At 38.8% G+C, this 22,136-nt stretch overlaps 1 protein-coding gene across 1 annotated transcript in view; it reads right to left on the reverse strand.

Annotated features, from left to right (window-relative positions):
- The window catches only part of TTC6 (tetratricopeptide repeat domain 6), a 218,113-nt gene extending 197,049 nt beyond the window's left edge, over window positions 1-21,064 (reverse strand). The window contains exons 1-2 of the mRNA XM_090270118.1: window positions 20,859-21,064; window positions 18,131-19,072 (exon numbers count right to left, since the gene is read on the reverse strand). Of these exons, the coding sequence (XP_090126244.1) occupies window positions 18,131-19,072; window positions 20,859-20,993 (1,077 nt within the window). The 5' untranslated portion in view covers window positions 20,994-21,064. The remainder of the gene's footprint in view (window positions 1-18,130; window positions 19,073-20,858) is intronic.
- Window positions 21,065-22,136: the final 1,072 nt, after the last annotated feature.

Here is a 22,136-nt window from a genome sequence, read left to right on the forward strand (position 1 = left end):
TTAAAAGTCTACGATGTTAAGGTGGCAATTAGTGCTGGATTTTAAATATGCAGTTTAACACCTAGTGCCCACCTCAACTTCCCCTGAAAAGGATTCTAAGTTCTAAAATCAATCCTTAAAGTTCATAAGCATTAATAAGGACTACATTAGAAAATCAAAATTATAATTGAGTTATGTATTAAAAATCCACAAAGGAAAATGTTTTTATCTCATTCAAATAGCTATACTTGAAATAACCAGAAAAAAAAATTATTTTGTCAACATTTAAAAATTCTTCACTTTATTTCATGTGTGTTTATACCCTGATATATGTGAAAATGGATCACTTTCATGATTCAAATGTATTTGTCCTTTATAGTCTAAATTAAGGAACTTTATTATACAAGTGGACAAAAGGCAAAACTTATTTTTGGTCAGTGTCTGTACTAAGAATCAGAAAAAGTACATCTGAATTTTTACAATAAATTAGCATTTCATTGTTCAATTAACTCTGTATTTCAATCCTGAAGGAAAATCTTCATGAAATAAGTTTTTGAATAAACAACTTCTAGCTTGTTTAAACATCATTACTACAATAAAACTGGCAAAAGAAATACAAATTTTTCTTCAACAACTAATATAAATATTTTATTTTTCATGTTTAAAAATGAATGAAAATTAAATACATAAGCATTTTGTAGTTTTTAAAATCATCCAAATATTATCTGAAAGATTTTACAACTTCACAGAAAATAAACTTTAAATTAAGAAACTTCTTGCTAGCTTAAAGTATTGATACCATACAAAGGAGTGTGTGTAATAAAAGTGTAATAAATGTACCTGTCATTTTGAATAGGAAAAAAAATTGCCCAAATTAGTCTCTCCCAATTGTACTGGTGTCATTTAAACAATGCAGATTGCTTTTCTTTGCCCTGATCATGATAGGTCCCCTGATTTATACCTCCAATGAGCAAAAATTTGTTCTTGCGGTAGGGAAAGATAAAATTTGAAAAGCAAAGAGCCAAGAAAATGTATTAATACAATACTAAGGGGACTTCTGGTCAAGATGGAGGCATAGGTAAACATGCCTTGCCTCCATGAACAACTATAGCAAAAAATAGAGCTACACTACAAAACAAATATGACCCAGTATTGTCAAAAACTCAGGCTGTGTTGAAGTCCAACAACCAAGGATTTAAAGAAGCCACATCATCCAGACAGACAGGAAGGGCAGAGAGGTGTGGAGATGGGAATGGGCAGTCCCACACCAACATATGGTGGACAAAAAACAGAAGGGATACCTTGGGAGCAAGGGATACCAGCCCCAGGCCAAATCACATAGTCCAGGGTCCCAGTGCCAGGAAGATAAGTCCCCATAACTTCTGGCTGTAAAAAGCAGTAGGGGTTGGGGCAGCAGAAGAAACAGGGTTTTCCTAAATGGCCCGCAACAGACTTAGGACTCATGCAGACTCACCCTGTCTGGGATTCAGCACCAGGGCAACAGCTGGAAGGGCACCTGTGGAATATGGGGAAAAAGTGAAGTGAGAGTGGGAAGACAGCTTCCTCACAGGCAAAACTCCAGAGGCCAGATAGTTGCATTGTCCCCTCTGTGATCCCTCCCACACACAGAGCAACAGAGCAGTGACAGGGGTTGCCCCACTTAAGGATCTGACCCATATAATTTAACAGGTGCACTAAGACAGGAGTCAAGGCAACTCTACCTAACACACAGAGGCAAACACAGGGAGGCTGCCAAAATGAGGAGACAAAGAAATATGGTCCAAATGAAAAACAGAACTCCAGAAAAAGAACTAAATGAAATGGAGATAAGCAACCTATCAGACACACAGCTCAAAACACTGGTTATCAGGATGCTCCAGGAACTCAATGGACACTTCAACAATATAAAAATGACCCAGGCAGAAAGGAAGGTTGCATTAAGTGAAATAAAGAAAATTCTACAGGGAACCAACAGTGGAGGGGATGAAGCTGAAAATCAAATCAATGATTTGAAACACAAGGAAGAAAAAACATTCAATGAGAATAGCAGGAAGAAAAAAGAATTTTTAAAAATGATGAGAGGCTTAGGAACCTTTGGGACATCTTTAAATATATCAATATACAAGTCATAGGAGTGGCCAGGGGGAGAAGAGGAATACCAAGAAATTGAAAACTTATTTGAAAAAATAATGAAAGAAAAATTCCCTAATTTGGTGAAGGAAATAGACAATACAAGTCCAGGAAGCACAGAGAGTCCCAAACAAGTTGGACATGAAGAGGACCACACCAAGGCACATCATAACTACAATGCCAAAGGTTAAAGATAAAGAGAAAATCTTAAAAGCAGTGAGAAAAACATACAATTACCTACAAAAGAATTCTCATAAGACTGTCAGCTGATTTCTCAAAAGAAATTTTGCAGGCTAGAAGGGACGGGCAAGAAGTATTCAAAGTGATGAAAAACAAGGACCTACAACCTAGATTACTGTATCCAGCAAAGCTATCATTTAGAATTGAAGGGCAGACAAAGTGCTTCCCAGGCAAGGTAAAACTAAAGGAGTTCATCATCACCAAGTCATTATTATATGAAATGACAAAAGGGAATTATATAAGAAAAAAAATCAAAAAAATGAATTTTAAAATGGCAATAAATTCACAACTATCAATAACTGAATCCAAATAGCAAACTAAGCAAACAAGCAGAACAGGAACAGAATCATAGGTATGGAGATCATTTGGAGGTTTACCAGTTGAGAGGGGGAAGGAAAAAAAAGGGAGGAAAGGTACAGGGATTAAGCACAAATTGGTAGGTACAAAGTAGACAAGGGGATTTTAAGAACAGTATAGGAAATGGAGAAGCCAAAAAAATTATATGGGTGACCCATGGACATGAACTAAGGAGGGGAACTGCTGAAGGGAATGGGGTTACCAAGTGGAGAAGGGCAAAGGGGAAAAAATGGGACAACTCTAACAGCATAATCAATAAAATATATTTAAAAAATAAATAAGTACAACACTGTGGAATAATATGCAACTATTTAAAAGAATATATTAGAAGCTATACATATTAACATATCTCATTGATATATGTTGCAGAATGTGTATTGTTATTTTTATAAAGAAAAAACATATACATATGTATGTACACATTTGTAATAAAGAATTAAGATAAGTGTAGGATAAAAATCAGTAAGTATTGGTTACTGTTTGGGCTCTAAGGAGGGCTTAGAAGAGAACATTTGTTTCTTATGTTGAAGAATCTGATAACATTTTAATGTTTTTATTTTGACATAATTATAGATCCATATTCACTTGTAACAAATAATACAGAGATATCCCATTTCCCTTTCCCCAGCTTTCCCCAGGGGTAATATTGTACAGAACTGTAATACAAAACCACAACCAGGATGCTGACAGTGATACAGTCAAGACAAAATATTTCCATCACCACAGGATTTCTCATGTGCCTTTCTAAAGCTACAACACCATTGCCCCCACCATCCCCTACAACAAGCCCATTTCTAACCCCTGGCAGATGCAAACCCGTTTTCCATTCCCATAATTTTGCCACTTTTAAAAACATTGTCAGTGGGGGAAAGATGAGACAGCTGTAATAGAACAACAATAAAAGAATGGGAAAAAATATGTTGTACAAATAGAATTATATAGTATATAACAAAGTGGGTTTTTTTTGTCTCAGCATAATTTTCTGAAGATTCATCCAAGTTTTTGCAGGTACTAATACTTCATCTCTTCTTATTGCTGAGTAATATATCCATTTGTCCGTTGAAGGACATCTGGGTTGTTTCTAGTTTTTAGTTAACTAATACAACCCACTATGAACATTCATCTCACATTTTTATTTAAATATAAGTTTCCATTTCTCTATGATAAATTCACTACTTTATCCCACAAATTTTGACATGTTGTATTTTTATTTTAATTTAGCTCAATGTCTTTTGTTTTTTTTCAGTTCCCTGAGACATTTTTGTTGATCCACGGACTATTTAGAATGGTATTGTTTAGTTTCCAAGTATTTGGAGATTTTTCTATTATCATCCTATGATTGATTTCTAGTTTGAGTCCATTATGGTCAGAGAACACACTCTGCATGATTTCTTTTAAATGTATTGGGGTGCATTTTTATGGTTCAAATGTGGTTTTAGTGGTATGTTCCATAGACAATTAACAAAAATGTGTATTCTGATATTGTTGGGTGCAGTGTTTTATAAATGTAGATTAGATAGTTGGTGGTGTTATTGAGTTCTTCTGTATCTTTGGGGAATTTTTGTCTAGTTTTGCTACTAATTGTTGAAAGAAGGATGTTGAAGTCTTCAACTATAATTGTACATTTGTCTATATCTTTTCAGTTTTTGCTTCACATATTTCTAGCTCTATTATTTGGTTCATACACATTTGGGATTGTTTTGTCTTTTGGTGGACTGACCCTTTTATCATTTTGTAATGCCCTCTATGTCTCTGGTAGTTTTCTTTCTTATGAAGTGTACTTTGTATGAAATGAATATAGCCACCCCTCCTTTCTTTTAATTAATGTATACATGACATGTTTCTCATCCTTTAACTTTAAAGTGTCTGTATCATTGTATGGAAATGAGTTTTTTGTAGATAATATATACTTGCAAATGTACTTGCCAATCTTTGTCTTTCAGTTGATGTATCTGAACCAATTATATTTAATGTAGTTATTGATATGTTAGAGTTTGACATTGTCGCTTTATTTTTTGTTTTCTTTTCGTTCTGTTTTTTTGTTTTGTTTTCTTCTGATTCTGTGTTTTGTTTTTCTTTTTACTTTTACCTCTCTTCCAATGTTACTTAATAGTGTATAGAATTCTATTTGATTTTTCTATCATTTTTTTTTGTGAATCTCTTTGTATAGCTTTTTAATTCATTGCTCTTAAGGTATTATATTTTATACAGATAACTTATCACAGTATACTGGTATTGTCTTTTTCTAATTGGAGTGAAGCATAGAAACCTTACCTCCTTTTACTTCTGTTTTACCACCTATTCATAGCTGTTGTAAACATTTCCTCTGCATACATTTAGAACTACACAGCAGTGTTCATTTCAGTCTCAACCATCAAATTTAGAAAGCTGAAGAGGAAAAGGAACATCTATTGTATTTAGCCATAATTTTTGTTGTTTATTGTATTCTCCCTTCCTGGTGGTTCCATGAGTCCTTTTTCCACTTACTTCCTTTGTGTTCAGGGAACATCCTTTCAGCATTCTTTTAGGGTAAAACTGCTAGTGAATAGAAATGTAGGTGGACAGTGCCTTCCTTTCAGCACTTGAAAAATGTTGTGCCCATTCTTTCTGGTCTCTATGGTGTCTCATGAAAAATTCACTGTCATTCAAATTGTTTTTCCTTGTTTCTCTCTCACTACTTTTAATATTTTCTTCTTTTTCTTTAATTTTCAGTTTGACTATTATGTTTTGGTATGAATTATTTGGGGTATCTTTGCTTTGTGATTCACTCAGTTTCCAAGAGTTTGATGCCATGAACATCTTTTGTTATAGTCCTACAGGTCCCTGAGGCTCTAATCTTTTCTTTTTTCATTCTATTATCTTCCTTTGTTCAAATTAAGTTGTATTGTTCTACTTTCAAGTTCAGTGATTCTTTCCTCTTTCCTTTCCATTCAGTGATTGAGCCATCATCAAAATTTTAGTCTAGTTATTATATTTTTCTGTTCTAAAATACTTCCTTGGTTCCTCCTTATATCTTCTATTTCTTTACTGAGATGTTATATTTCTCTGCAAGGACTTTCAATTCTTTCATTGTTTCAAGTGTGTTCATAATTGCTATTGAAGCATTTTTGGAGGCCACTTTAAAATCTTTGTCATATAATTCTAACATCTCTGTCTTCTCAATATTAGTATCTATTATCTTTTTTCTTTCAAGTCAAGATGTTCCTGGTTCTTAGTATGTCAAGTGATATTCCATTGAGACATGAATATTTTGGGAAGTATGTTATAAAATATTATTTATATTTTCTGCTTTAGCTGGCTTCTTTTGACACTGCTTTCATGGGGCAGTCAGGACAGGACACAGGCTGCCTCATCACTGCCAGGTAGGAGTAGTAGTCCAGGTTCCCAGCTTGGTCTCTGTTGACACGAAGGATGTTATTGCTGGGAATGAGTAGGAGTTATGGCTCCCGTGAGGCCTCTACAGACACAATTCTAGTTGGGAGGGATAGAAATGTCTTATTACTATTTCCCAGGTGGCCTCCAGGGGCACATGAGGGAGAGAGGGAGGATAGCATCTTTACAGTCAGGCAGTGTTGAAAGTCTTGACTCTCCACTGATTCCACCACAGATTGTTACCCAGGGAGAGGATTTGGGGTACCTGTTACAACCCTGTAATATTAAAAGTCCAGGCTTCCCACCCAGCCTCACCTGGTGGGGATGGGGATGGGCCATAGGTTTTTCTGCAGTGTTTTGCTAGAGTAGCACAGTTATTGCCTAAAAGTCTTGTTTTGCTAGGCTGCCCTTTCTTAATTCTTTGTCTAAAACAACCAGGCTTTTGTTGAAGCTTTTCTGTCTGTACCCATTGGCATTCTACATTGCCAGCATCTCTAGCTCCAAGTCTGAGAATGTGTAGCAGAAAGATACCTTGAGAACACACCACAATGTAATTTGTTGGATCCTGAAGTCCCAAGCCAGTCTGTCTCCTTCTCTCAAACTTTGGGAGTCTTCTCACATATGTCATATATAATGTCCAGGGTTAGTACTTAGTTGTACTTAGTAATAAGAATAGGAAAAAAATACATTCATTTCGTGTTCCCTGAAGTAGAAGTAGAATAAGTAAATAAAACATTTTCTTTTTTTTATTAAATAATTTATTTATTTTTAAATGTTTTATTGATTATACTGTTACAGTTGTCCCAATTTCCCTTCCCTCTGATCCCCTCCACCTGGCAGCCCCCCTCCTTCCAGTTGTCCCCCTCTTTTAGTTCATGTCCATTGGTTGTGCATATAGTTCTTCTCAACATCTTCCTATCTACTCCATTCCCTCCTACAATGCTTCCTAACTCCTGTACCATCTCCTTCCCTTGCTCCCTTACCCCTCCCTGCTGACCTCCCCCCAATATGTTCCCCATACCTATAGTTCTTTTTCCACTCTTGTTGACTATTTAGTTTGCCTTTGTTTAGATTCCCTAGCTTCTGTTGTTGGTTGTTGTGATGCAGTTTTCATTTTAATGTTCATAGTTTTGATCCTCCTTCTTCTAAACCAGTCCCTTTAACATCTCATATAATAGTGGTTTGGATCTAATGAATTCTTTCAGTTTTATTTTGTCCTGGAAGCACTTTCTCTGCCCTTCTATTCTGAATGACAATTTTACTGGGTAGAGTATTCGTGGCTGTAGGTTTTGGATTTTCATTACTTTGAATATTTCTTGCCAGTCTCTTCTTGCCTGCAGGATCTCCCTTGAGAAGTCAGCTGATAGTCTAATTGGGACCCCTTTGTACATGATTCTTTTTTTCTCTCTTGCTGCTTTTAAGATTCTCTCTTTATCTTTAATTTTTGACAATTTGATTATAATGTGTCTTGGAGTGGTTCTCCCTGGGTCCAGTTTTCCTGGAACTCTCTGTGCTTCCTGGACCTGTAAGTCTTATTTCCTTCCCCAAGTTTGGGAAGTTCTGCTTTATTATATTTTCACTTAATTTTTCAATTTCTAGTTCTTCTTCTTCGCCCTCTGGCAATCCTAAAATCCATATGTTCAATCTCTTATAACTGTTCCAGAGGTTTCTGATCCTCTTCTCACTTTCCTTGCTTTCTGTATCCTCTTTCTGCACTGATTGTTCCTTCCCTATGTTCCAGTTTGTTGATTTGATCTCTGGATTTTATTTCCTCACCACTTGTCTCATATTTGTTTTTGTTCTTTTTAGTATGCGTGGCTTTCAGTCCTTTCTCGTCTTGTTCCAAATCTTTGTTAATTCTGTAAGCCACCTTATAACAATAGCTCTGAACTGAGCCTCTGACAGGTTTCTTATTTGTTCCTTTGTCAGATTCTTCATCTGTTGCCTAGTGAGCTGTGTCACCGGGATTTCTATAGTTGTCTACCTCATTTTGACAGATTTGTGTTTTGCTTTGCTTCTTGAGCAGGCTATAGGGGGCAGAGCCTGTGTACTCATTACAACCCAGCGATAGGACAGGCAGCGATCGCAACCTTTTTCCATTGTGCTGTGGCACTTTGTCGTCACTACCCAGCGACCAGTGGCAATCTGCAACCTATTTCGCGGTGCTGTGGCGCTTTGTGTGGAGGCAGGGGTCCAAGATGAATTCCTGCCATCGTTCTCCACTGGGAGACCAGGATCCGTCCTCCCGCCCTCTGGGCCTCACCATTGGAGGCAATGTGGTGGCTGCTTTTCCCAGCGTTGGGGTCACGAGCTGAATCCCCTCTTATCTAGTTCATGTTAAGCCATTTTTGTTTGAGTTGTATGACAAAAATAACTACACATAAAAGAAGCAAAGATGGACTGGCTCCTCCAGCCTCATTTAAGAACCAGAAGGCAGCCTCTGAACTCTAATCTTAATATATTTATAATGTATTTTGTGAGTGATGATATTGAACTCAGTAAAACAAACATAAGACTTTATAACATTTCTAATGCTTCTGCTATAGTGTATACATACTATTTAAGCCAGTAGTTCTCAACTGAGTTGAGGGGATGGGGGAAGTGATTTTGCTTTTTTCCCCAGGGTCTCATTTGGCAACATCTAGAGATATTTTATTATTATGACTTCAGGGGGAAGGGGACAGGGGGATTGTGCTATTAGCATCTAGTGGGTAGAGGCCATGAATACTTCTAAACAGCCACTCACAATGAAGAATTATCCAACCCAAAATGTCAATAGGGCCAAGATTGAGTAACCCTGGTTCAGATGTTCGATAGCTAAATTTAATCATCAGGTATTCTGTGCACCTGTTGGTTAATATAATTATTTATAGAACTCTGAACCCTAGGTCTAGAGTGCCCTTTCTCAAGTTCTAAACAGAGATAACACACTCTGCAGAGAATGTCTTATCCTTTGCCTTTTCCCTCTAGCAATTGCTGTGTGGCTCCAAGTTAACATGTCTAAAATGAAGAACCACTTTCCTTGCTTATCCTGGAGAGAATGTTGTTTATATAAACTCCAAATGTCTAAAACAAATTTCCCTACTCTGATCTTAAGAATTTTTAAATCGTAACTGAGACCACATTTATACTTACATTTTTGTTGCTATGTCTCACCTACCCAGCCACAGCCATTTCAACAAATTCCCCATTGTTCCCTTCTCAGCCTAATAAAACCTTCTGGAATCACTTTTATTCAAAATTATGCAAATCGTCATCTTCTGGAATTGTTGGGGCCAGGAGAAGGGAGTTTGAAATATCAACCAAGATTACTCTATCCACCAAAGCTGTCATTTAGAATGGAGGGGCAGATGAAGTGCTTCCCAGACAAAGTAAAGCTAAAAGAGTTCATTTTCATCACCAAGCCATTATTATACGAAATGTTAAATAAACTTATTTAAGAAAAAGAAGATCAAAACTATGAACACTAAAATGACAACAAACTCACAACTATCAACAACTGAATCTAAAAAATAAAAACAAAATCCAACTAAGCAAACCAGAATAGGAACAGAATCATAGGTATGGGGATCATTTGGAGGGTTATCAGCTGGGAGGGAGAAGAGGAAGAAATGGGGAAATGGTGCAAGGATTAAGAAGCATAATTGGTTGGTACAAAAGAGATAGGGGAACTTATGAATAATATAAAAAGGGTGAAGCCAAAGAACTTATATGCACGACCCATGGACATGAACTAAGGAGGGTGGGATTGCTGGGGAAAGGGGGGTACTGGGCAGAGGGGAGCAAAGGAGAAAAAAATTGGAACTATTGTAACAACATGATCAATAAAATATACTTAAAAAATATAATAAAATCTAGGCAGCACTAGCCACTGCGGAAAGCAGTATGGAGATATGTCAAAAAATGAAAAATGGGTCTACCTTTTCACCCAGCAATCCTACTTCTGGAATACATAAAGAAACCCAAAACACTAATTTGAAAGAACATAAGCATCCCTGTGTTAACTGCAGCATTACTTACGATCACCAAGATATGGAAGGAGCCCAAGTGTCCATCAGTAGATGAGTGGGTAAAACAACTATGGGACATTTACACAATGGAATACTACTTGCTTGTAAAAAAAGAAAAAAATTTACCCTTTGTGACAGTAGGGATGGACCTGGAGAACATTATGCTAAGTGAAATAAGCCAGCCAGGGAAACTACACAATTTTATTCATATGTGGAATCTAATGAACAAACTGAACTAATCAAAATATAGACAGATTCATAGATAGAGAGCAGGATAGCAACTGCTGGTGGGGTGGGTAGAGAATTGAGCAAAAAGGAAAAAGGATTCATGGACATGGACAATGGTGCGGTTATTGTGGAGGCAGGATGGGGGTATAAGGGGACTAAATGATAATGGGAAAAATACAATAAAATATTTAATTAAAATTAATATTAAATTTAAAAAATAAATTAAAAATCTAGACCACTAAAAATAGAATGGAAGGCAGAGATAGGACTGAAGCATTTCATACTGGTCATTCTCCTACATAAAATAATTTAGGTAATTGAAGTAACAAAAAGAGAATACACAAGAGGAATGGAATAACAGAAAATAGAATTCTCTGACCAGTGTTCATTTGCCATTTGATACTGTCCCTTCTTGTATTCTATTCTATTTGAACCTTTCAAAATATATTTTCTCTCAAGGACCCTTGTTCTGAAAGTGTAACTTTTCCCAACTGTATAGGACCTCTAAGCCAGTATCTAATACTGCCCCTCTTCACATCAAGTACTTTGACTCTGTCAGAGAGTTCCTTCTCACAGGGGCAGGCACTGAGGCCTTTGTTCTCTCTTAAGGCTTCTAGTTCATATCCCTGATTCATTTTTCTATTAGACTCATAGAAAACATAATTAGAAATACCCATTGTTGGAATGGCCCAAGCAATCACACTGATCTCACTCAATAACCGGTAGGGAGGTATGGATCTTAATGGAAAACATTTGTCCTACTCTGCTGATAAACATAGGTCAAAGACAACACTGGGAAGTCTTGTTCTTACATGTTTTTGTTTCCCTAAGGGGATTTATGATCACATTCTTTAAATCACAGCCAAGAGTGTATGCTGAACCTGAAACTATTTTAAAGACAATGTGACAGCAGTATTCTGTATACTAACAAGAGGTTTGGAGCTGCAGCCAAGAATAGTAAAGTATCTTCCCTCCTACTGTCATTCTCATTTCCATTCTCAAAAATGACTCTCCTTTTTTGCTCTTTCTCTCCCCCACCACACTTCCCACTTTCAGTGGCGAACCTAGATTCCCTTATTATTTTTGTTTTGAATGTTCCTGCCAGAGCAAAATCTAGATAATAAGCAAAAATGTTAAACTATGAGCCTATCTAGTTTTGCTCCCTGCCAGAGATACATCACAATCAACAAATGGACAGTCCTGCCATGATTCCAGTCCAGTATCTGGTGTGGAGAATGCCTGGGGTGGAATCCCACCTCTGCCATGCATTAGTTGCTAAAAAGCCTCCTGTGTGAAATGGGGCTCTTACCAGTGTCCACCTGAGAAGTTGTTTGGACAAAAATGCACATAAACTGTGTCCCACAGTGCTTGGCACACAAGAATCACTTATAATCTCTATAATTGGGAAGGCCTAGAAAGTAAAATTTTTAAAACATTTTAGGAGAGGATTCCAAATGGCTGCAGAACAGGCAGAAACTACACTTGCCTGCTCCTAGCGCCAAACTAGATTTAAGGTTAAATCATAGAGCAATCAACCTGAATAATCATCTGAAGTCTAGCTGAACTAAAATATTATAACCAAGGACTTACAGAAGAAGCCACACATAAACTGGTAAGAAGGATGGAGATGCAGAAAGGGCTGGCCCGTGCACCCACCAATGTGTGGCAGCTGAGAAGCAGGAGAGATATCTCGGCTGAAAAAATCCCTCACCTCAGGTACATGGGTCTCAACCCCATGTAGGAACCCCCAACTCAAAGCAACAGAGATGGGAAAAGGAGTTCGCATAGCATCTGGTGGCTAAAATCAGTGGGGATTCAATCTGCCTGGGAGAGAAACCCAGATGCCACCTTCCCTGGGTGGAACACTCTTATTCTTACAGCAACAGCCTGGGGAGAAGAGTGCCAGGTCCTCCAGCTGCTGGCAACACCACTCTCCCATGCTTGAGTCCTGCAAAGGAGTCCGCTGGCTGAATGCAGCAGGACCTTTGGGAAGCTCTTTTTCTGGTAAAGTTCTTTGTGGAGACTCAGGAAGAGACTGAACTGTGTAGCTTTGGAAAGGAAACCATTCTTCCCTACCTCAAGTGCATAGCCAGCAAGACCCTCATCCCAGCCTCTTGAGTCACTTGGCCTGCCTTTCCACTCCCTGTGACCCTACCCTACTGAGTTCCACCATGAAGGTGGATCAGAGTGCCACACAGAGCTAGAAGTTTTGGAGCATGTCTTCCAGGGAGACTTTTAACCAGGAATCAGATGGGCAGGAGCTGGGCTGTATGGCTACATTGCGGGGGCCTAGGGGACCACTCCTTTCTCCCCTGCAAGCTTGGCATGCACTGTTCCTCCAACAGGAGACTCTTTTTATCTGTCTTTCCAGCAGCTGGGGTCCCTACCTTGCTGAGCTCAGCTCGGTGGGGGTGGGAGGGAGTGCTGCTCAAAATTGGGACATTCAGAGTATGTCTCTCTTGGGGGCTATTGTCTGGGACCTGGACAAAATGGTTGGGCCATTCCTGTGGGCTTGGTCAGGACCACCCCAATGGGAGACTCTGGATCTGTCTTCCTGAGCCCTGATGGTTCTATGTTGCCGAGCTTGCTCCTGTAGAGGGAACAGCTGGCTGTACCCAACCTGAACCTGCAGAGTGCTCCTCCTGGGGGAGCTGGAATTGGAGACTCTGGCAAAGTTGCCCAGCTCTACCAAGCTTACACCTGTGGAAGGGTCTGTGGGTTGAGGCAAGCCAGGGTCCACTCCATAGTCTTTCTTCAGAAGCCTCTGGAGGAACACCAGAAAACCTCAGAGGGAGGTGGAGTAAGTGACAGGTGAAAGCAGACCTCAGGGAGCCTCAATTCTTTTAGAGATCTTCCCTCAGTTCTAAGCTTGAGGAACTCAACCTTATACACAGACTAGCCCCTGCTATGCATACCCAGGTTCAAGAGATGCAGCCACAAACAATAAATAGCATGGGAGCTACAGACAGGTTAGCCCAAGGGGGGGTTACACACAATGTCTGACATCAAACAGTACCTGAACCCCACTCAAGTGGACACAGAACCAACACAACCAGTGGTGGGCTTCAGACCAGACCAGAGCTTAACCCAACTAGCCACACAAGTGGCACACCCAAAGGGGGATTCTGGAAGGCAACAGACTATGCTGGGAGCAACTCTGACTGGAGGCGGGCAGCCCCCGCACAGCAACTCATATATGGTGATTGAGATTTATCCTTATAGTCAGCCAGCCTGAAGGGTTAACTCCACCCATGAAAGTGCCAACAGCATTCAAGACTTAACTACAGCCCTGGATGATGTGGCCCAGTTGGCTAGGCATTGTCCTGTAGACCAAACAATACAGGTTTGATTCCCGGTCAGGACACATGCCTGGGTTATAGGTTCAGTCCCCAGTTGGGGCGTGTACAAAAGGCAACCAATAGATGTTTCTCTCTCACATCGATGTTTCTCTCCATCTCTGTCTCTCCCCTTTCCCTTCTCTCTAATCACTCTCTCCCTTCCTCTCTCTCTCTAAAATCAATGAAAAAATGTCCTCAGGTGAGGGTAAAAATAATAATAATAGCTTTAAAAAGACTCCACTACAACAGGAGAGGGCACATAACCCACAGGAAACATTTCTGGAGCACTGCACTCAGGTGATCTGAAAGATTATGTCACTGAGCCCAACAAGACACCGACATCACAAAGCCATCATAACAAGTTTGGGAGTCAGAGCAGCTCTACCTACTACATAGAGACAAAATGTAGGGGAAAAGAAATATGCCCCTAATGAAAGAACAAGAAAAATCCCAAGAAAAATAATTAAATGAAATGGGAGCAACCAAGATACCAGATGCGGAGTTTAAACCAATGGTTATAAGGATGCTCAAGAACCATAGAGGAAGAATAGATGATCTCAGTGAGAACTTAAAGAGATAGTAAGCATTAAAAAGAACATAGAAACCATATAAAAGAATCAGTCATAAATGAAAAATACAATATCTAAAATGAAGAATACAGTGACAGCAGGTTAGATGAAGTGAAGGATCAAATCAGCCATTTAAAGGACAGTAAGTACCCAAGCAGAGCATCAAAAAAAAATTTTTTTTTTAATTTTAAAAAGTCTAAGGGACCTCTGGGACAACATCAAGTAACAATTCCTGAATTATAGGGGTACAAGAAGGAAGAGAATGAGCAAAGGATCAAGAAACTATTTGAAGAAATAATAGCTGAAAACTTCCCTTACCTCATGAAGGAAAATGTCACACAAATTCAGGAAGCACAGAGAGTCCCAATCAAGATGAACCTAAAGAGGTCCACATCAAGATACATCATAATTTAAATGGTAAAATTTAAACAAAGAGAGAATGTTAAAAACAGTAAAAGAGAGACAGTTACCTATAAGGCCACTCCCATAATGCTGTAGGCTGATTTCTCAATAGAAACACTTCAGCCTAGAAGGATTGGCAAGAAATATTCAAAGTCATGAAAAGCAAGGACCTACAACCAAGACTACTTCACCCAGCAAGGCTATCTTTTAATATTGAAGGTAATATAGAGAGCTTCTCAGATCAAAAAAAGAAAAAGAAAGGAGTTCATTAACACCAAACCAGTATGGCTAGTAATGTTAAAAAGCCTGCTTTAAGAAGAATAACAAAGAAAGAAATAGAGAGAGAAAGAAACATAGGTATAAAGAATAAAATGGCAATAAGTACCTATCAATAATAACCCTTACTGTAAACAAATTAAATGCTCCAAACGACACAGGGAGCTGAATGGATGAGGAAATAGGACCCAAGCTGTCTACAAGAGGCCCACCTCAGAACAAAAGATTTACACACAGACTGAAAATGAAGGGATGGAAAAAATATTCCATGCAAACAGAAATGAAAGAAAAGCTGGAGTAGCAATACATTAGAAAGAATAAACTTCAAAACAAAGACCATAAGAGACAAAGGTCATTACATGGTACTAAAGAGATTGATCCAGCAAGAGGATATAATGTTTTAAACATATAGTCATCAAACACAGGAGCACCTAAATATATAAAGAAACATTAAGGGAGAGAGCAACAGCAATACAGTCATAGCAGGGGATTTTAACACCCCACTATCATCAATGAATATATGTTCCAGACAGAAAATCAACAAGGCAACAGCAACACTGGATTGAATGGATTTAATTGATATTTACAGAACAATTCATGCCAAAGCAGCAGAGTATATATTCTTAAGTGCACATAGAACATTCTCAAAGACAGACCACATGTTAGGAAACAAAATAAAGTCTTAATGAATTCAAAAGGATTGCAATCATATCAGAAAGAAAAAAAATGTAATGATCCCATTTACTACTGCAACAACAACAGCAAAAAATAAGCTACCTAGGAATAAATGTAACCTAAGTGGCAAAAAACCTGTATTCAGAAAATGGTAAGATACTGAAGAAAGAAACTGAGGAAGGTACAAATAAGTGCAAGCATATACCATGTTCATGGTTAGGAAAAATTAACATCATTAAAATATCCATACTATGCAAAGCAATCTACAGATTCAACAGAATTCCTATGAAAATGCCAATGGCATATGTCACAGATATAGAACAAATATTCCAAAAATTTTTATGGAACCACAAAAGATCCTGAATAAAGTTGGAGGTATTACACTACCAGATATCAAATTATACTACAAGGCCATAGTAATCAAAACAGCCTGGTATTGGCACAAGAACAGGCATACAGATCAATGCAACAGAACAGAGAGCACAAAAATAAACTGATGCCATTATGGTCAGTTAATATTTGACAAAGGAGGCAAGAACATACAATAAGGTAAAAAACAATTTTTCAATAAATGGTGTTGGGAATTTGGACAGATATATGCAAAAAAAAAAAAAAAAATGAAACTAGCCCACTACTTTACACCATGCACAAGCATCAACTCAAAATAAATTAAAGACTTAAATGTTAAGTCATGAAACCATAAAAATTCTAGAAGAAAATGTAGGTAATAAAATTTCAGACATTTCTGATAGCAATATTTTTGCTAACATACATCCTCAGGCAAGGTAAACAAAGGAAAAAATAAACAAAATGGAACTACATCAAACTAAAATGTCACCCAAGGACATTTATTCATTACTTTTGAGAGGACGGGAGAGAGGGTTTAGAGAGAAGGGAAGGAGGAAAGACATAGAGAAACATTGATGTGAATGGGAGAACATATTTGCCAATGATACACCTGATAAGGGGCTATATTCCAAATATTTAAAGAACTTATACAACTTAACGGCAAGAAGACAACACAATTTGGAAATGGGCAAAGGATCTAAATAGACATTTCTCCAAGGAGGACATACAGATGGCCAATACACATATGAAAAAATACTCAACATCAATAATTAGCAGAGAAATGCAAAGTAAAAGCACAATGAGATATCACTTCACACCTGCCAGAACAGCTATCATCAATAAATCAACAAACAATCACTGCTGGCAAAGATGTGAAGAATAGAGAACCCTCATGCACTATGGGTGGGAATGCAGGCTGGTGTAGTCACTGTGGAAAGCAGTATGGAGTTACCTAAAAAAAATAAAAAATGTAACTGCCTTTTGACCCAGCAATCCCACTTCTGGGAATATATATGAAGAAACCAGAAACACTAATTTGGAAGAATATATGCACCCTTATGTTCATTGCAGCATTATTTGCAATAGCCAAGATCTGGAAATAGCTGAAGTGCCCATCAGTAGATGAGTGGATAAAAAAGCTTAGGTACATTTACACAATGGAATACTACTTGGCCATAAAAAAGAAGGAAATCTTACTTTTTGTGACAGCATGGGTGGACCTGGAAAGTTTTATGCTAAATGAAATAAGCCAGTCAGAGAAAAACAAATACTGTACCACATAATCTCACTTATATGTGGAGTCCAATGAGCAAAATAAAGAGATGAACAAAATAGTAACAGAGGCATGGTACATGGAATAGACTCACAGCTGTCAAGAGGGTAGGGTTCTTGGGGGACTTGATGAAAGAAGGTGAAGGGATTGGGCAAAAAATGACATATATATATATATATATATATATATATATATATATACACACACACACACACACACAAAACATACACATACATAAAACACAGAGACACAGACAACAATGTGGTGCTAGCCAGAGGAAAAGGCAAGTGGGCATAGATGGAATAGATGGAGGTGGGCAAAGGGGATAAATGAGGATGTAAAGAGACTCTGCTTTGGGCGATGGGCAGATGATGCAGTATGTAGATGATGGGTTGTTTAGTTGTACATTTAAAACCTGTATGGTTTTGTGAACCAATGTCATCCCATTTAATTCCATTTAAAAAATTAAGAGAATGATTTTCACTGAAAATATTACAGAACTCTTATAAATTCAATGTCTTAATAGTAATACATTTATCTTCTTAGGATATAAATTCACTGCTAAAAATGCTAAAGTGTAACAGAAAAAGATGTTTTTCATATAAAACATCTGTTGTCTTATTTCAATACTAAATAACCACAAAGGCTTTGAAAGGAAACGTTACCAGTGATGTATTACACGGATCTACAGTTCATGTTCATTGAACCAGTTTTTGAAATAACATTTCAATTTCTTTCCCTTTGAAAAGAGGATACCCTCCTTCGATGAAAAATTCAAAAATTCCAATTCAAAATTCAAAGATCTAGAATAACACTCCAGTGTTCCGCCTAGCCTGTCTAGCTTATAACACACCGTATGCACCGTAATATTTTATGTATATATCCTAAGGCTGCATTGACCCAGGAGAACTATCACTCTCCTCTTTAACCTACTTCCATCTTAATGTCGTAGTTCTGGCCGAGGACACTCTGTATGAGGTCTCTGATAGTCTGGTCGGAGGCCAGCTGCGCCTCGGACTGCAGCGAGGCGATGATCTCCTCTATGGACGTCGGGACCACGCGCGCGGGCAGCGGAGCCTGGAGTGCGGCCTCCGGCCTGTCGCTCCGCTGCACAGTCTCCTCGTCTGTTTTGGAAAGGGATCCGGCCGCGCCCTCGCTCCCGCAGTCGGTGCGAATCCTCACTCTCCTCCGCCGGGTGGCGGCCTCCGCCTCGCCCTCCTCACTGGAAATCAAGCTGCTCTTCCTCTCTTTGGCCGTGGGGGCCTCTGAGCTGGGAGCCGGCTCCTGCTTCGCGTCGCGCCCCCGGGCCGGGTCGAGGACGGGCTTGGCAACTGAGGGCCTCGTGCTCCTCCAGCCCCTGCGCGTCGCGGGCTTTCTCCTGGGCGCAGGCGGCGGCATCAGGACCAGCGGTCTGGACGTTCCGGCTCTGGTGGCAATGACCGGCAGCTTCTTCAGGAGCCGGTGCCGGAGGAACGCGGAGCTCCGCAAGTAGAAGTCCTGGGGGTGAAACGACTGGGTCTTCCCCGGAGAAGCGCCCTCGCTCCAGCCCGGGGGGCAGGTTGCACCTAGGAGCGCCCGCTGCAGTGGGGTCGCAGCGGAGGTAGCAGGGCCTTTAGCATGAGGGGGCCCTGATGACTCCTGGGGTCCAGCGCAGGAAACTCTCCCCTTCTCCCCAGACCGGGCCGGGCCAGGGTCCTGGAGGCTGCAGACTGGGACTTCATCCACAGCCGGCTTGGAGGCCAACTTCTGCTTGAATCGGAGAAAATCCTTTCTGGTCTCCTGGCGAACCTTCTCGAGCTCTTTAAAGATGTACGATTCTTCTTTGTAGTTCAGTCCAAAGTGCTTCGAAATCGCGGACATCTTGACTAATTCTTCCTGTGAAATAACAATATATTAACAAATAACACAAGAGTTCTGTTGACAAAATTCCAACTCAAAAATAGCTTATCATGTGGAATGCTCACTGTGCTCCCTGACACACCAATGGGTAGTATGAATTCATATCATTTTAAAACCAACCACTGACCTTTTCACAGGAACCATGAAAAACTTGTAAAGTCTCTTGTAAAAGCTTTTTTTTAAGTGGGCGTTTCTGAAACCCCTATTGGATTTATTGTAACATTTCTTTAGACTATAGTGTTCCACTCCCATAGTTTAGAGACCACAGTACACAAAGGCACAGAAAACCTCAAGTAATCCTGGCAGGACAGCACTTTTCACTTTCTTCTCCAGCTACTTCTCCATATCTCCATCCCTTAACCTATCCACTGCTTCCCTCAGTGTGTCACCTGAGCTACAGCAGCCACAAGGTAGGCTGCATGAATAAATATTTTTAATTTTACTGAAGGATATAAAAGAAAAACTCAACCAAATAAAGAGCCCTGGCCGGATGGCTCAGTTGGTTGGAGCCTTATTCTGTACACCAAAAGGTTGTGGGTTCGATTCCTGATCAGGGTGCATAGGTTGAGGGTTTGATCACCATTTGGGGTGCATACAAGAGGCAACCAGTCATGTTTCTCTATCACATCAATGTTTCTATCTCTCTAAAATCAATTTTTAAAAATAGCCTTGGGTGAGGATTTAAAAATAATAATAAAATACAGAGACAGTTAAAGTTCCTTAGTGAGGGGACCAAATATTTAAATTATATCCATCTTCCCAAAATACTTTATTAGTTTAATGCTCTCATAATCAAAATCTAAAAATAATATTTTGAACTTTGAAAAGTAATTCTGAATTTCATTTGAAATAATAAACAGGGTAGATTAGCCAAATTTTTGAAAAGGAAAATGACAAAGCACTCACCCAACAAGATAATTAAAACTTACACAGATACAAGAATAAAAAATGGAAACACTACTGCTAGAATCAACATATAGACTGAATAAGCAAAAGAATTAAGAATAGTATGGCTTATATTATAAAGACAGCATTAAATTGGTGATAAATGCAGAAGTACTAACAAATTGTGCTGAGGTAAATGGTTGTCCATAGTATGGGGGGTAGGGAAGGAAATAACATTTCACTTTATGCCATGCTTCAAAATACAATGAACTTACGATTTAGATGTGAAAAATATTTTCTTGTTTTACTTTACATTTCTTTGCTTAGCACCTATCCACATTTCTTGGTTCAATTTCTCTATACAAATTCCTAAAATAGTTATTTTTACAATTAAATATCTTCACTTGTCATGTAGTATGTGAAATAGGAAGAAAACATCCTATTTAGCCTTATACTTAGTCATATTACTTTTAATATCCAAAATATCCACTGCAGGTTCTCAAATCCAAGACCCTCCAACATGATAGAGCTCTCATCTGGGAATCAGTGGGCCTTCTTTCCTTACACAGCTCCACCACTGACCAGACCATAACAATTCAATTCCATCTGTAACAAGATTTCTTATTAAAAAGTGAAAATAATAACCATTTGCCTCTTTTCCAGGCTATAGTATATGAACATTAGACATGATTTCTAGAGTCTTTAAGGAAGTTTCCTTAATTTAAAAAAAATTCTGTGTAACCCTCCAAACAGTGTTTTGGCTATTATTGTCTGCACAGGTGGTAACAGGCCCATACTGACACCATCTGCATTTCTTCCTATAAAAGACTAAAAGGTGGTACCAGGAACAGAACACAGACCAGAAACACATTAATACCTGATGAGAATTTGACTTGACTTTCCCAACTGTACTTCCCTTTTGTTTCTTAGTTCCTGCTTTGTATTCCCTTCCAAACCTCTCCCAGGCTTGCGGTTTGCTCTTGAAGTTTAACAAGTGTTCATTGTTCAACATTTCTCAGCACATTCTCTCAAGTTCTTCACAGGAAAGTTGTTCTTTATATGTAAAAATAAACCAATAGGAAATAGAACTTCTAAGTTTAACAGGAACTTTTATTATATTTTCAAAATAGGTGGTATCCCTCTGATGGGCTGGTTCATCAAAGAGGGTGGTGCCTTTACAGTCCCCATCTACCTCTCAACACTGTAAAACATGTAAAATCATTTTTAAACATCCAATCTCCTAGGAAAAATAACATGTTCTCTTTTGCTGGGTAATAATTTATGAAAAAAAAAAAAGATTAGGTCTGGTTTGGAGATACTCAAGGACAAATAATGTAGCCACCCTGAAAGGAGAAAGTATTTATCTACATAAGATATCAAGCCTGCTGCTCACAATCCAGGTTGATTAAGTTTATGCTGTACTTTAAAATGGGACAGAGCATGCTTGAAATCTTTGCAATGTGAGCAATAATTTCACTGTCTTTTTTCCTAATTATTGGAACTCAATGCCTTTTCCTTCCTGCTATCCCAAGAGGTTCTGGCTACTTGAGGAGTGAGGTAAGTCAGAAAGGCCAAGAGCCAGGTTTCTCTCCTGTCACACAAAGTCTGGTCAGACATGAGGAGGAAACTCACTGGCCAAAAATTGCTAAATGTCCAGGAAGGGCTACCTGTGTAAATGCTCTAGGCTCTGGAACAGGTTGCTCTCTGGTTCTTGCAGGTGTGGCTGCTCCTCCTATTAGAACAGAAGATCCCAAACTCTATTTTAGACTCTAACTAACATAGAAATAAATAGAGCAGACCACCAGATGACTTGGCTGTAAGCTACATGAATACTTCACACAGGGAAATGAGTTCTTCATATGTTCAGCCTAGTTTACAGAGTAATACACTGGAAAAGTATTACCAGAGTCATACATTGGGAATGGAACCAAAGCCAACTGATTATATGGATGACTTCACCTTGACCTCCTCTACTATATGGTCATGGGCACCTCAGTCCACTAAGGACAAGATTTAGGTTCTCTTGGCTCCACAGCCAAATAGCATCTCAACTCACCTCCTAAACTTCACACGAACATCAACTTCTAAAGCATGTCACTAAAGGTCCAAAGGAAATATTAAGTGCAAGGACAATCTATCTCATCTAGTAAAATCA

This window comes from Furipterus horrens, unplaced genomic scaffold (genome assembly GCF_987537825.1).
Source record: "Furipterus horrens unplaced genomic scaffold, mFurHor1.1.pri manual_scaffold_3, whole genome shotgun sequence".
Lineage (NCBI taxonomy): Eukaryota > Metazoa > Chordata > Mammalia > Chiroptera > Furipteridae > Furipterus > Furipterus horrens.